Consider the following 16,258-nt stretch of genomic DNA (forward strand, 5'->3'; position numbering starts at 1 on the left):
CTGTGTTTAGCAAGGATGAATTAAAGTAAATAAGTGAATAATGTGTGTTATTTTAAAACAGTTAAAGTTTTTAAAATGTTTAAAAGAAATATTGATGCCGTTATGACAAATATATATATATATATATATATATATATATATATATATATATATATATATATATATATATATATATTTTACATTGATAAGACATTTCTTGGGCATTAAATCAACATGTTAAAACTAGACTAATGATTTAGAAAATTAAACCTTTTATCCCAGGGAATAGATTGCATTTTAAAATATTTAAATAAAGTTTTAAGGGCCAGCAGCATGGGGAATAGTAAAAGTTACATCTCCCTTTTTGCCTAATTTTCATGAAAATCTGATCACATCTTCAGATAACACCAACAAACTGCGTGGAGGTAAACTGTCCTCAAATTATCTAAACAAATTTGACTTGAATGCTTATAGACATATAATCCCTGTAATGCTCTGGTGTTTTCAGACATTAACTTGAGGTTACCTGCAGTTTTTTTTTTACAGCGCCATCTTGTGCTCAAGAGATTCAAACGTCTTTTTTTACTCAACTTCTGGACTGATCTCATTACGTGTTTGGCACAATGACTACTCCGTTATTAGCCCGAGGCTCTGCCATGTTCACCTCCTGATTCTATTTCGGTTGTGTTTGCCCCTTTAATTTGTATTTGCTATATTTTTTAATGGGAACATTGTCATGGAAAACCTGAAAAAGTCATGGAATTTTGACATATCCTTTTACAGGCATGGACAAGTTTTGTAAATAATAAATACAGGTTTAGCAAAAGTCATGTAAATCTGTTTTACAAATATCCGCATACTTGAATATTTGAGATTACATCATTTCTCTGCGAGTGGTAACAAGACAATTCAGTTTCAGAGGCGCTGTTTCTTTATTCTTATTCACTGTCATTCAAGAAACATTTTGTGTACTGTGTTCAGAAACAATCTCTAAACAGAGGTAAGATTCTGTTGGTGCTTAAGGAATAAATTTGTAAGCTGAAGAGACCAAATGTTTAAATCTGACTAATTTAATGTATATATACATATGCAAACACACCCAAAAATGAACAGATGTGTTATGAAGTCATCTTATTTCATTCCCCTTGTCCAAGACAATTCAGTGGCCCAGGGCATAATGGATTTATTTTAGTGTATTGAATTCCATGTAGAATTCTAAAACTAGCTACACCCTTCTAAAAAAAAAAAAAATGTTAGTTTCTGAGACTATTCTGACCAAAGATGGTAAAAGGCAATTTTGTTCTGTAAAGTTTCGTGGTGTAACTTAGCAGAAGGTTCAAATAAAGTGTTCTCCATGTCATTAATAGTAATGCTAGACAGTCAGATGGTCTAAATGTAAATTTCAGTATGAAATTACAAATTGTCAAGCACAGTGTTTCGACAATCCTCACATTTCGTATATGATCATAAGCAGGATCGAACTTTTAAGAGTTTGTTCACCCCAAAATGAAAACGTCTTCATTTGCTTATGGTCATTCTAAACCCGTATCTTCCGTTTTTAACAGCTAAGGGGCGATGTTGAGCAAGACGAAGAGTGAGATTCTAGCACAGACTGAATCTTTTGCTTTAAATTACAAGGCCTTGGTTTATTTTTATTCACTTACTCTCGTAGTAATTGTTACCAATCGAGTTATAAGAATCAGCAAGATATGGACCATTGTTTCAGCTAAAGAGAGAGTCAACAAGATGAGCTGAAGGTGAGTAAATTAACATGCACGTTTAAACTTGTTGAAAAGTCCCTTTAATATCTTAAAAAAAGTTCAGAGGAGTTTTGGAAGAAGAGACTTCTCACAGATTTGATTAAATATTGGTCACACCACAAGTCCCTATACTGAAAAAACAGCCTAAGCTGGTTAAGCAGCCTGGTTTTAGAGGCGTTTTGGTCACTTCCAGGCTGGTTTCCAACCTGGTTTAAGCTGGACATAGCTGGTTTTGGCAACGCTTCCCGCCTGGCTAGGCTGTTCAAGCTGGTTTCAGCTGGTCATCTCACAGCCGGACCAGCTAAGACCAGGCTGGAAGTGGCCAAAACCCCTCTAAAACCAGCCAACCAGCCTAGGGTGGTTTGAGGTGTTCCATTAGTTAAAGGGTTAGTTTTTTTCTAAATTACAATTTACTCACTATACTCAACCTTAAATAATTCCAGACCTTTATGTAAATAAAGTTTCTTTATTCTGCCAAACACTAAGGGAGATCATTTGAAGCTGGAAACCTGTTATCATTCTGTGGAAGTAAATGTTAGTTTTTAGCTTTTTTTCAAAATGTTTGTTTTTGTGTTTGTCAGAAGAAAGAGACTCAATGGTTTGAAACAAGGGAAAGCATTTGCTGACAGAATTTTCAGTTTTGCGTAAACCATCTCTTTAATGTTAGATATTTTCCTACTACATGAAATAAGAATGAACAAAAAATGTGTACAGCATTAATTAATCATTGTTAATGTCAATGCAAGGCTGTGTGCCATGCATGTAAATATATACAATCAACATTTACTAATCCATTCTTAAAATCCAAAGTTGTGCTCGTTAACATTAATGAGCTTAAGATAAGACAGAAAATTAAAGTTAAGAAAGAGGAATAAATAAATGTATGATTTGACTGTTCATGTTACCTAATGTAAAGTAATTTTTGTTCTGCAGAGGAACAATTTGAGAGTTTGGTAAGTATATGAGTTTTAATTTAGCGTTAATAAACTATTTAACAACATTATCATGTGTAGTTAACTGCAGTGGATACACTTTTAAAAATTGGGTTGTCATATAACCCATAACATTGTTGGGTTTGTCCATATCTCACTCAACATTGGGTTACAACAACCCAGAATTTTTAAAAGTGTAGTAATGTTGGTTCGATATTAAGTTGTTTTAAATTGTGTCAGTGAAAAGCCGATCAACATCACCATATTATATAACCTTACAACAGCATGTGTATAATGGCACACATCAGAAAGCTCAGCTGAACCATGTGGCTCTGAATGAGGGTTTTTGAGCTGTTACACAAATGCCCCTTACAGCAGGTCAGACCCACTGCCGCTGTGTTGTTTTGGCTGATCTGGGAGGACAGGTCACCTCTGCAAAAGCTTCTGGTTGCACATCCTCTCATTGTCATCATCTGTCCCTCTGAAATGACTGTAGAGAAACGATAGGGTAAAATTCATAACAAACAAGAGGATCACAGTCTTTTATTTTGATTTAGAGGATTTGGAAAATGAAATAATGTCAGAAATACCCAGCTCATATTTCTTTTCTCACATTAAGCTGATCTAGACTGAAATATTAAAAACTTTGTGTAATATTTTTTTTGTCATTCTTTCATCAAATAATTTTTAAAATGACCATTGTACATTTTACCATGATATACATAATACACCCACTAATTGTTAAATGTTTGCAGTGTCAATTCAAACACCCACACAATCCTAAATTATCATTTTAAACCTTTGACAATCACATCTGTACATTAAACTGTTTTTACTCAGAGTGAGCAATGGTTATGCAAGAAGGTCAATGAATCATCTGTTGAACTGCATCCCAATCCTCACAAATACTGCAGAAGGCCTATTGGAACCTGCTTGCACCCATGATTCTCACAGAAATCAGTCAAGTTTAATGAATGTAAAATCATGGTTTGGGATTACATTCAGTATGGGGGCGTGCGAGAGATCTGCAGAGTTGATAGCAACATCAACAGCCTGAGGTATCGAGACATTTTGTGGTGCCCATTACATTACAAACCACAGGAGAGGGCAAATCCTTAAGCAGGATAGTGCTCCTTCTCATACTTCAGCCTCCACATCACATTTCCTGAAAGCAAAGAAGGTCAAGGAGCTCCAGGATTGGCCAGCCCTGTAACCAGACTTGAACATTATTGAGCATCTCTGGGGTAAGACGATGGAGGAGACAATGAAGATGAATCCAAAGAATCTTGATGAACTCTGGGAGTCCTGCAAGAACGCTTTCTTTGCCATTGGAGATGACTTTATTAATAAGTTAGTTGAGTCATCACAGAGATGTACGGATGCAGTCCTCCAAGCTCATGGGAGTCATACACAATATGAATTGTTTTTCCAATGCACCATGACTTTATATTCTATACTGTACATTATTTTTGTTAAGTGACAAGACGTTTGTTTAAGCAAAGTCAGACCTTGCTGTCCTAATTAATTAAATAAAGATCAAGGCATGATCATATATTATTTTGGTAAAATAATCAACTAGAAGTCCATTTACTTTTTGTTGTTCCTTAAACTTAAACTAGAGCATTCACAATCATGCATCAAATGAAGCTTGTATCCATTAAATATGCTTGTCAATGAGGAATTCGTTCAAGAGATTATTAAAAATGATGTTTGTCTAGTAATAATGTCATTATGAGTGAGTTATTACTCAAATGCAACTTTTACATTGTGCTAAGGATATTCAGAATAATTGCAAAGATCTCCATTTTAAACAAAATAAATTAAAAATTGGTATTTTTAACCAGCTAAACACCTAACCCGCTGAAGTGTCCATCAGTTGTATTTTTCAAACTCCTTCATTCGAAACGGCCCTTCAAAGTAGCCAGTTTTGATTCAAATTTTTTAATTTCAATATTGCGGCCACAATTTTTTCACTCTGAAGTACCTTTTGGAGGGCAATATATCTCGTTTGAGTGTGCTAGTGCTGCACTTTATGAAAATAGAACATTATTTCACTCATATTTTGGCATTTTCAAAAAAACTATTTGAAACAAATTAAATATGTTTTGTGTGTATACAAATTAAGAAGAAGATTCTTGGCAAGACAGTGTAAGAATATACTGTAGACTCTTGTTTTGCGTTTTATGGTACCTGTTGCTTTCACACAATGATCTTCTCCGTCAGCACAAGGTAAAGTTGATAAACAGTCTTCTCCTTTGCAAGTGTAGCAGTGCATTCCATTTGGGATTCTATTTTGGGATTCTATAAAAAAAATTGGATTGCTTGGATTACTAAATCAACAACAACAAATTCCATTGACGTTATGTCTGATGCAACATAGGCTCATGATGAAAATGTAGCCCTATATAAGTTTCTGGAGATCGTAAATTATGTAGCCAGATGTACGTATAGCTGCATTTAATTTTTTAAATGATCGCTATCGTTACCAGTTTTTCCTGTTAGTTCACCATGTACATTGGCAGACTTGAGAAGCAGAGAGGAGTTCACCACAAAGACAGGGTTTGAGTTCGGTGAAGTTTGGTTCCAGAAATCAGGTAAGACAAAAACAGAATCCAAAAAGTAAAATAAACAAGTAAATAACAGGACGAGAATGTGTTAAAATCTGATAACGGGGTAAAAATCAGACGGGAGCTTTTTTTTCTGGATTGCTTTTGAATATTGTTGGTTGAGTTTAGGGAAGAAGGTGGACAGGTCAATCAATACAATTGGTTGGGTTTAAGGAAGGAGGATGGTAGGTCAGTTGATTGATCAGTCAGTCAGTCATTCAGTCAGTCGACAGCAGCCTCTAGTGGGATACTTGAGAACAGCCGGCGAGAGAAATTTGAGATCTCAAAAAGCATACTCAGCGATATTTGGTGGATTCACAAAAACAAAAACAGCAAAAAAAAAAAAAAAAACGTATATCCGGGGACCTATTTGGTGCTCTCCAGAAATGTATATAGAGGTACATTTTCAGAATGAGCCTGGGTTAGTTTGATGATGTACAGTATATGAATGAAAAATATATCCACAGTTTAAATGTCACATAACATTCTTCCTGATGTGTAAAATATGCACCTTGTTTGATCTGTTTATTGCACAGGTCAGTGTTACAGCATTCATTGTTGATGATGATCTTTGTGACTCCAAAGTTTACAGATGCAGTCACACATTCTTGAGTTGCAGAGCAGTTCTTCATAATCATATCAGAAATTGCATTGTTTCCTACAGCAGAAATGTACATTTGACTCATTTTTCAACACACAAAAAATTACGGTAACTAGTTTTCATTACAAATGTTCGGTCTCCTGCAGGACGTACCCAAATAAGATGTGGTTTTCATGGTCCCACACTGACCGACAGGACAATCCACTGTAGTTTCAGTACATTTAATGGAGGTCTCAGGTATGCACTGATAGCAGGTTAGAGAACTTACTGAAAGTAAACACATTTTATTATCTATTTAATATTCAGACAACATTTTAAAAAATATTTTATTATTTTTATTATAAATTCATACATTTAGGATGAATTTATCTAAATTATTTGAATAAAAAGGACTAAAGCAATTTGATTCAACAATAGTTGCAATAGGATGCAAACTATATAAGTGAGTTAGGCCAATAAATATAGAGAAGTATTTACACACAACCTGTTAAATGTGCTATTATAAAATAATTTATGAATAAAAAAATCCACTTAGCAGATGATTTATATTAAATAAATTAAATGACAAATATAAAAAATACATTAGAATAGATTGTAAAAACAGGGGGTTCGTCCGGGGTCTGAACACAGAATCTCTCACACCCAATTTGATAATCATACTCCTAGACTTCAACATTTACTAAAGCATTATTAAAATCCAAATACTTGCTAACAGAAGTTAACCCACTGTGGGTTAACAAACAAATAATCAACAGCTTCCAATAATTAATTTCAACAAAAATGAAATACTGTAATAAATGCATTGTTCATTGCTTATTCATGTTAGTAAATATATTTACTACACTATAAAAAAAATCCTGGTTGCCTTAAATTTTTAAGCTGACTCAAACTAACCTTGTGAGTCCATTGAACTTATATAATGTATATAACTAAAACATAACTAACTTAAAACAGCTTGTGTTACTTAGAAAATTAAGTTAGAAACATGATTAGCTTTGTTTACAATGATCTACAATGAATCATATAATTTTTACAGTGTACTTACTACAACCTAATTGTAAAGTGTTACCGTAGTATAAAATGCCAGGTTTAGGCAACTAGATTAGGAATCAAACTAGAGAAAATAATAAATGTAAAGAAAATAAACACATATAAAGACATGCATTCCTTAAAATAAATATTCAGTTCATTAATCTGTTTTATTTTAATTCTTAAATCTTTGTTTTTACACAGTCCTACACATTTACTTATAGTAAGGCTAGAGAAGAATTTCTCACATAGTAATATACAAATCTGCATAAAGTAAAAATTCATCAGTTACCTTTGTAGAAAAGTGTGCAGGTAAAAATAAAGAGGACAGACCATGCCATTGTGATTTGAGCTCAGAGTGATACAAGAAGTGGAAACAGGAGATTACATCCCTCTCTTTGTATCCATACGTGAAACATCCTGAAACTGATACATTTTAAAAAAAAAGGTTGCCAATGTGTCACACAACTATAGTTTTTCAGCTGTGAATGTGGAAACTTCAAATCTGTTGTTTTTATTGTCGGATGCTGGTATGATTTTGCACACAATATGTATAGGATGTACTATTTATGTATGTACTATTTATCATTTAATGTATTGGGCATAAGAGACACTCATAAATGAAATGTTGTAATATGATAAGGATGTGACTTCACCTTGTGTTCATGGGAAAGCTTTATGCTTCTGAAAGCAGACCATTTCTATTGTCTGAAAACCATTGTTAAGGTGTAAGAGATGGCCTACAGCTTCTGTAGACTCTACACTCTAAAAAAAAATTCCGTAAAAAAACGGTAAAATGTACTGGCAGCTCATTACACAAATATTTTACCGTAAATTAAAAACGGAAAACTTCTGTTAATTGACAGTGTGTCCACATTAAAAAAACTACAAAATATCCGTTTTTTGACGGTTAAACTACTGTAAAATAACGAAACATTTTATTGTAATTTAAGGGTTTTCTATATAAAAAAACGGTTATTTTCTGTGTTTTTAAGGGTATACCAACAGTAAAAAAGCGGAAATATTTTGTGTTTTTATAGTATACCTATTGTAAAAAAACAGACAGATTCTGTGTTTTAATAGTATACCTACTGTAAAAAGAGGACTTTTTTGTTTTTTAATAGTATATATACACAGTGAAAAAATGAACAGATTCTTTGTTTTAATGGGATACCTACTGTAAAAAAATTATTATTTTACTAATTTAATGCTCTTCAAGCAGCATAGAAATGGCAGTTGGTAAGGATAAACATATACATATGGGAAATACACTATTAATGGTTTACCATAGTAAAAAAAAACATTTATTCTATACTGTATGTGTAAAGAAGCAGTAAATAGTTTGTTAACTGTGAACTTACAATTAGTACAAAAACAACTTTGCAATTAAAACAGATTCTTTAATGAATACAAATCATTTGAATTCCAAATAGCTAGTTATACACACAATAATACATATTGACATGTGAATCACACAGTGAGAGGTCTTGGCAAATAATCTCATAGCAAATTAGTTTTAAATGTTAGCTTTAAGATAATTGAGGACAAGTGGGCAAATTACAAGTACTTTACATTAAGAAACCAGGTTAAACTGCAAGATGGCAGGAAACAGACGATACAACTGGGTCTTCTTCCGCTCCAATACTGATACTTCAATGGCTGTAAAAAAAAAAAAAAAAAACATTACTAATGACATTTCACTTACAACTGGGGTGATTCCTTGCATGTCAATAGTTTACACAAATGGAAGTTTTATCATCATCTTCTTGTCTCACTCTTGTAATTTCAAGCCTGTCTGACTGACATACTTCCACAGAACAAAGTAGGAGAAATAGGAGCAACATTCTTTAAAATATGATATTTTGTGTTTTGCAGAAGAAACAAAGTCATACAGGTTTAAAATGTCAATGTTAATGATTAATTAAAATGAGTGAGTAAATTATGAATTATCAATTATTCAGTTTTGGGTGAGAAATCACTTTAAGATTTTTCAAAATAAAGTGTAGGTACTTTTGACAATATTCGGAACAATAATGCAAGAGAGAAACAGTAATATAAACAAACTATGCTGGTAACACTATAATAACTACAGGCTATGATTCATTTATGAAGCATTAGCAAATAGTGAATTCATTATCTGTTAAGCATTGACTCTAAATTAATAGATGTTAGCAGTCGGTTATAAATACAGCTGCAAAATTTGCTACAGCTACAGTTTAATAATTGTGTTATCAAACTTTAATGATTGATTTTACATTACTATTTATATATATATATATATATATATATATATATATATATATATATATATATATATATATATATATATATATATATATATAATATTATATTTAATATTGCATTATTTACAAAACTTCTTCCAGTTGTGGCCTAATCTGTGAGGATTATTTATGATTTATAAATCCTTATAAACGACAGTTAAAGGCTCAGTATCAAATGAACATTCTTATCTAAACAGACATATAAACATTCTTATCTAAACAAATATGAAACCTTGCTGAATAGCTGGAGTGCCAAAATATAACATAAAACTGGATAAAACAACACTAAAATAATTTAATGATATTACGATGCAACATTTCAGTGTTATTTAGCTATGTTTAAACTGTACAGTAATTTTATTTTAGATAAGATTTATTTTTCATTTAATACAATAAAATGAATTTCATTTTTAGAATATAACTGAATCTTTAATTGTGATTTATAAGGGGATTTACAAAGCATAAACAATCCTCACTTTAGGCTAAAAACTGGATGAAGTTAACAAAAGCACTTATTAAAATAAATATTGTATATACTTTATATACTTATTTTTTGTACTTTATTTACAAATATAACTATTACAATTCATTCATGTATTTTCCTTCAGCTTAGTATGTACTCACACTATGTATAGTTGCCTTAAACCAGGCCGAAGCACTCTTGTCTTCCCTCCCGTCTCCCCTGACGTCCCACACTCACATTGCATTCGAGCCTGAGCACTCTTACATCATCGATGATGCGCTGTTTAGTTTAGGAAGTGCTCTCAGCACGGAGGAGAATTCTTTAGTTATATTGTTTTAGTCATTTGGGATGCAGTAACACGCTGTCAAATATTTCGCTGAACAGATCAGCCACTTTTGATGTTAATAAACAATCATAAATTCCTTGTGCTGCAGGAATAGGAGGTTTGCTAAAGGCGCAGCTGTGGTGCAGTAAGGGGTTTGCGTTCATTGAACAGTAATAGTGATTAATTTATCCAAATCAAAGTCCCTTGCAAACTGTCATAGATTAAAGACACAAACCCCTCACTGCACAACAGCTGCACCTTTAGCAAACCTCCTAGTACCTGCAGCACGTTGACTTTGATTGTTTATGAGAGTCAAAAGTGGCTGATCTGTTCGGCGAAATATTTGACTGCGTGTCACTGCATATTGAACAACTAAAACGATATAACAATATAAAGAAATCTCCACTGTGCTGAGTGAGAGCACTTGTTAAACTGAACAGTGCATTATTGATGATGTAAGCATGCTCAGGCTCGAATGAAATGTGAGTGCAGGTCGGTGGGGAGACAAGCACGCTTCCAGTTTCAAGGCAACTGTGCATAGCATGAGTACGCCCTTGAAAACACCCATACACACTTATTTACAAACACACTCATACACTACAGCCAATTTAGTTAATCAATTTCCCTATAGCTTATGTCTTTGGACTGTGGGGGAAACCTAAGCACCCGGAGCTCTACTTGCTGTGAGGCAACAGTGCTAGCCACTGTGCTGCCCAACTATTACTATATGCCTGAATAATAAGATATTTAAATGTTAGTTTGAATAGTTTATTAACCATTTACTTACACATTCTGAATGATTAGAAAAAAAATACACCAACTATTCTTAAATCACTGGTTTGTAAATAATGCTATACTAAATTTAGTAATGAAAAATTAATCATTAACAAAATATAAAAACAAAATCATTAAGCACATTATAGATGTGCTTATATGTCAAGATTACAGCATTTGCAGCTGTAGTTATAAACTGTATACCAAGGTCTATTAATGTAGAGTTAATGCTTAACAGAACTTTTTGCTAATGCTTAATAAATTAATCAATAGTGTTTAGTTATTATAAAGTATTACTGGTGTGCTTAATTACCTTTAAATCTTCCAAGGATTCTGAAAGTCTTTCTGGTCTGACAGGAATCGAAGGAGTTTAGATGGTATGTTTCTGCTTGGTGCTCTTTTTTCTGCTTTGGACCTACATTCTGGATAGTTACTCAGCATGCTCCTGTTGTAAATACAACAAACATGTATCAACTTACTTGTCTTATAAAAATGAAATAAACTTAAAAATGTAAAAACAGACCTTCATATAAACTCCAGAGTCAGGGCTGCTTCCTTAGGCTACATAATGTTTAGCACATAAGAGACTAAACATGTAGCTCACCACAATTAGGGGACAGCACAATGATCTTGTTATTGTGACTGTGGATTCTTCTTCTGAAAAAAAAGAAAAGTGAGTTGTGTGTTGGGTCTGGTACACGTCCACATGGAAAGAACCTATATAAACATATGGTTTAATATAGGTTTTGATTTAGGTTTTTGAAATATGTGACAAATATAAAATTGTCTGTTTTCCTATATTACATGTACATATATGGGTACATATATGCACACCTATATGTTAAATTATTAATATTATAAATAATATTATAAATATTATAATTATTATGTAAAATTATTCAAATACATGTCTGCTACATAATTTAAAAGAAATTAAAATTAATATATTTACTTAATCAAATATTACAAGAAATAATTATAGTGCAAGAACAAAAATAAGGCAAAAAAAAAAAACAATAAAGGAAAGAAAACAAAATTTAAAAAAATGACAAACCATTTTGTTTTACATTTCTTTCTTTTCCACTATCTTTATACAAGAAAGAATTGACCTTGAAAATGTTTCAGGAAAACGTGTAGACATCATAGCTTTCCATCTCCTCTCACTTATTTGCCATAGTTAAATTCCATAACATGCCAATAACATGTGATACAAAAGTCAAGTGGCACATACATAAGTTTTTCGCATTTTTTAAGTTAGTTCTTACCCAGAGAGCAAACCTACGTTAAATTAACATTGAATAAATGTTAAAACATCAATCAAACTATCATTGAAACAACGTTAAAAAGTCACCACTGATTTTTAGGCAGTTTTCCACCCTGAAATAATGGTAATTCTATGATGATAAATAGACAAAACTGTCCCAAAATCAGCATTTATTCAACCAAAATTAAATCTTTTTTTTTTTTTTTACAATGAACCCAACATTAAATAAAATGTTAAATCAACCACACTATCATACAATTAATGTTGAAATTTAAATTAGATTTTTAGCCAGTTTTGCATCCTGAAATAATGTTATTACAATGACGCTAAATAGATTAAACGGTCACAAAATTAGCATGAAGGCCTGGCTCACCATCAAGATGCCCACATTGAAATTGTCTCTCTCATCATCAGGTGGCTAAGAGAGAAAAGAAAAGAGATTCAGCAGTGGACCAGTTATTTCCTTATCACTTTAAGCAGACATTACCAAAATAAAGAACTTGTAACATTTCAAATGATGCAAAAATAAATAATAATAATAAATAACTGCTTGGTTTATTTAACAGATTACAGTAGCAGCTTAAAAAACCCAGATAAAACACCCACATCAACCCAGTGCTTTTTAGTTTGAATACATGTTAACAAAATTCTAAATTACTGAAGCAAAATGTGTTCATGTAAACACTTAGTAAAAATATAGGTACAAGAAATTGGTTTTGCCAAATAATAAAAATAAAAGCATCAATATAAAAAAAAAAACCCTGACCATTTTACCTCTTAAGCTTGAAAGTTTACTGTCATCCCCTGTACTAAGTACAGATGGTCCAGCACAACTGCCCGAGTTCTGAAAGAGCAAACACATTCTTGGTAAAATGACAATAGATGCAATGCTAAATATAAATCATTTTTTATTTTTATTTTTTGTATTATTTATAAAAATGCAGTACTGACCAGTCAGCATCAATTTTTACACCAACACACCTACAACAAAAATAACACTCATTCAGTTTGAAACATGCAACGTAGTCTACTTTTATACTTTACATACTTTGTGAATAATAAAAAAATGAAAACATTTAAAACCCCAGCTGTATTTTATTTCATTTGTCTATATCAATTCAAATTTAGTTTGGATTGAACGTAAGATTTAATATTTTTTTTTAGATTGTTGTGAAAATGTACCTGTACCTTGTACTTATAACCAAAATTACAGAACCTGGAAGTCAACAAAGCAAAATATCAGTGAACCTTATGTACAAAACACTTAAAACCAAACAGAAAAAACGCTGAACATTTTACCTCTTAAACTTCAAAGTTTACCGTCATCTCCTGTATAAGGTACAGAGGGTCCAACACAACTGCATGAGTTCTGAAAGAGCAAACACATTCTTGGTAAAATTACAATAGATGCAATGCTAAATATAAATCATTGTTTATTTTTTTGGTTAAAAAAATGCAGTACTGACCAGTCAGCATCACTTTTTACACCAACACACCTACAACAAAAATAACACTCATTCAGTTTGAAACATGCAGCAGGTAGTCTACTTTTAAACTTTAAACTTTGTAAATAACAAAAAAATGAAAACATTTAAAATCCCAGGTGTATTTTATTTAATTTGTCCATATTAATTTAAATTCAGTTTGGATTGAATGTAAGATTTAAGATTTTAATTTAGATTGCTGTGAAAATGTACCTGTACCTTGTACTTATAACCAAAATGACAACATAAACAAAGCAAATCTTATATCATATATCAGTGAACATTATATCTACAAAACACTCAAAATCAAACAGAAAAACCCTGAACATTTTACCTCTTAAACTTGAAAGTTTACTGTCATCTCCTGTATAAAGTACAGAAGGTCCAGCACAACTGCCTGAGTTCTGAAAGAGCAAACACATTCTTGGTAAAATGACAATAGATGCAATGCTAAATATAAATCATTATTGTTATGGTTAAAAATGCAGTACTAACCAGTCAACAAAAAATAAAATAAACAAAAAACAAAAATAACACTCATTCAGTTTGAGACAGTCTACATTTAGACTTCACAAACGTTGTGAATAATAAAAAAATTAAAACATTTAAAATCCCAGGTGTATTTTATTTCATTTGTCTGTATTAATTCAAATTCAGTTTGGATTGAATCTAAGAATTTACCTGTAACATGTACTTATAACCAAAATGAAAGAACCTGAAAGTCAACAAAGCAAAATATCAGTGAACCTTATATGTGCAAAAAAAACTGACTCAAAATCTACATAAAAAGATTTCATTAGCGATAACACCATGTGTGGTTCACTCTATTATCAAGGTTTCATTCAAATAAAACTCCTGATCTCCTAATAGTAAAGAAAGTATTATTTGCTATAATGAATCGAACTGACAATTAGTTTGAAGAATTTTAAGACTGTGGAAGAACAACTCATCTTTATATCTTTATATTAGCTGCCCTTGAGGTTCTTAAAAGTGAATAAATAAATATCAATGACAGTTCAACTCGACTACAACAAACATTTAATTGTGTGCTTTAAGGTACACGTTGTAGGCTATTTGAGGCCGAAAACGCATGACAGTGTAAACACTATAAATACTTTTAAATGTCACACACTTACTGGATCACTCTGTTATCTCTGTACACACAAACACACGTCGCGAAATGCGGAAGTTTTTTTTTTCGTTCCATTTGGCGAGCGTTATTAAATTCCATAACATTCTCATCAGTTCTTGCTTCTTATTTGCGTCTATTACCCCAGTTTGTCACGCGGGATGAATGAAATGTTCATGAGTTAAAGTGAAACTGCCGAACTGCAGTTAACCGCAGTTAAAGTCAGGCATCCTGCTGATTTGATTCAGAAGGGCACTTGTTTGTCAGACGGCTCACCTGTCAGGTATACATCCGCGCTAAAATGTCAAAGTATGAAAGTCACCCATGAGCTGCAGCTCCCAACCCAACGTTGAGAATAGATTAACGGCGATATATATTTTTTATCGCGCGATAAGTCTCGCGTTAACGCAGCACGTTAATGCTGATAACGGCCCACCACTAATAATAACTTAACGAGTGTGTATTTCCCCTCATACCGAGTTACAAATGCCTCCAATTCACGCGAGTCTAACTTATAACTTAACGTTACTTAAAAACCAGCAAAGCTGTTCCACTGAAACTCGGTCACACAGCCTTAATACGTCGGTCAAACTAAAGCTAACATTTGATAACGTCAGTAAAAATATGAAATTAGTTATTAATATGCAAACAAACACAGACGGTCAGGTGTTACGAGCGTTTGAAACACGTTGACGTTAGTGTTCATTAAAGGTAACGTATATCAACCAAACTACACAGTGTCACAAACTTTGAATGCTATCCCTTGTTGCACTGTACAAAGAAAACATTTATATTTCTATTAAATAATTAACATACCTTTCACACTCTCACAGACAAGCTGACGTTTACCGTTAATCCAGTCAGACTCACGCAGGTGCAGAGGGAGTGAGCGGGTGATTGGACGTCACGTCACTTCCCGCGCACGGCAGTTTAGAAAAATACGGACAAACAACTGTAAATGAACAGATATCATATTTACTGATGAGGAAAACGCATAAAAAGGTAAAAAATCATTAGGTAAATGCTTGTTTAAATTACATTTAACCACTCATAGCTCAGTTTGATCTTAATGAAATAAAGTCTGATCTTATTAACAATATTAAACGTAATTCACTGCTGTACTTTCCATGGGCACTTCATACAAGACAAAATCATTTTAAATAACGATAAAAAGGTAATAAAGCAGTCTTTTAACTAAAATATTGTTATATGTTTTATTAATCGTACTTACCAGGGAAAAAACAGAGGAAGAAATATGTCCCGATGTCCATCAAACGCTGTCTGAGCTGCGATCCCCTTCCCACAATGCAATTCGAAAATGTATATAAACGGAAAAACACCCGTAATACGTGTATACGGAAAAAATCTGTTAAAATATACAGTCATTTAACTGTTATTTTACAGATTTTTTTTACAGTGTAGAAATTCAGTTTATTTTACATTCAATTTTATACATTGCAGGAAACTGGAAGGTTTGTTGTGATGTGTAGCCAAAAAATATATTTGAACATTTGGTATGTCATTGAACAAACATGTAAGCAGGGTGTAAATGAGTCTGGATTAACAGTGCCTAGAAAAGCATCATGTCTTGTGAAAATCTATACCTTTACTCAGATTGCACTCTGCTTTC

At 32.5% G+C, this 16,258-nt stretch overlaps 1 protein-coding gene and 1 long non-coding RNA gene across 4 annotated transcripts; both read right to left on the reverse strand.

Annotated features, from left to right (window-relative positions):
• Positions 1-2,370: 2,370 nt before the first annotated feature.
• negaly6 (neuromast-expressed gpi-anchored lymphocyte antigen 6) lies at positions 2,371-7,275 on the reverse strand. Its single transcript, NM_001386408.1, is given in 5 exon segments — positions 2,371-3,161; positions 4,862-4,972; positions 5,789-5,935; positions 6,032-6,145; positions 7,200-7,275. Coding segments are annotated over 5 exon segments (636 nt in total). The 5' UTR covers positions 7,249-7,275; the 3' UTR covers positions 2,371-2,946.
• Positions 7,276-8,286: 1,011 nt separating this feature from the next.
• Positions 8,287-15,937, reverse strand: LOC147840286 (uncharacterized). 3 transcript variants are annotated; one of them, XR_015511419.1, is made up of 13 exons: positions 15,860-15,937; positions 15,445-15,580; positions 14,181-14,214; positions 13,834-13,903; positions 13,482-13,511; positions 13,315-13,384; positions 13,204-13,231; positions 12,967-12,996; positions 12,790-12,859; positions 12,389-12,433; positions 11,275-11,408; positions 11,065-11,196; positions 8,287-8,566 (listed from the first exon to the last, which is right to left on the reverse strand). It is a non-coding gene; the product is annotated as an uncharacterized LOC147840286 (long non-coding RNA). The 3 variants fall into 3 exon arrangements; XR_015511420.1 differs by lacking the exons at positions 13,204-13,231; positions 13,315-13,384; positions 13,482-13,511; positions 13,834-13,903; XR_015511421.1 differs by lacking the exons at positions 13,204-13,231; positions 13,315-13,384; positions 13,482-13,511; ... (1 more) ...; positions 15,445-15,580; positions 15,860-15,937 and having other exon boundaries at positions 13,834-13,905.
• Between the last annotated feature and the right edge of the window lie 321 nt (positions 15,938-16,258).

Source organism: Danio rerio, chromosome 16 (assembly GCF_052040795.2).
Source record: "Danio rerio strain M-AB ecotype USA chromosome 16, GRCz13ab, whole genome shotgun sequence".
In the NCBI taxonomy this organism is placed as follows: domain Eukaryota; kingdom Metazoa; phylum Chordata; class Actinopteri; order Cypriniformes; family Danionidae; genus Danio; species Danio rerio.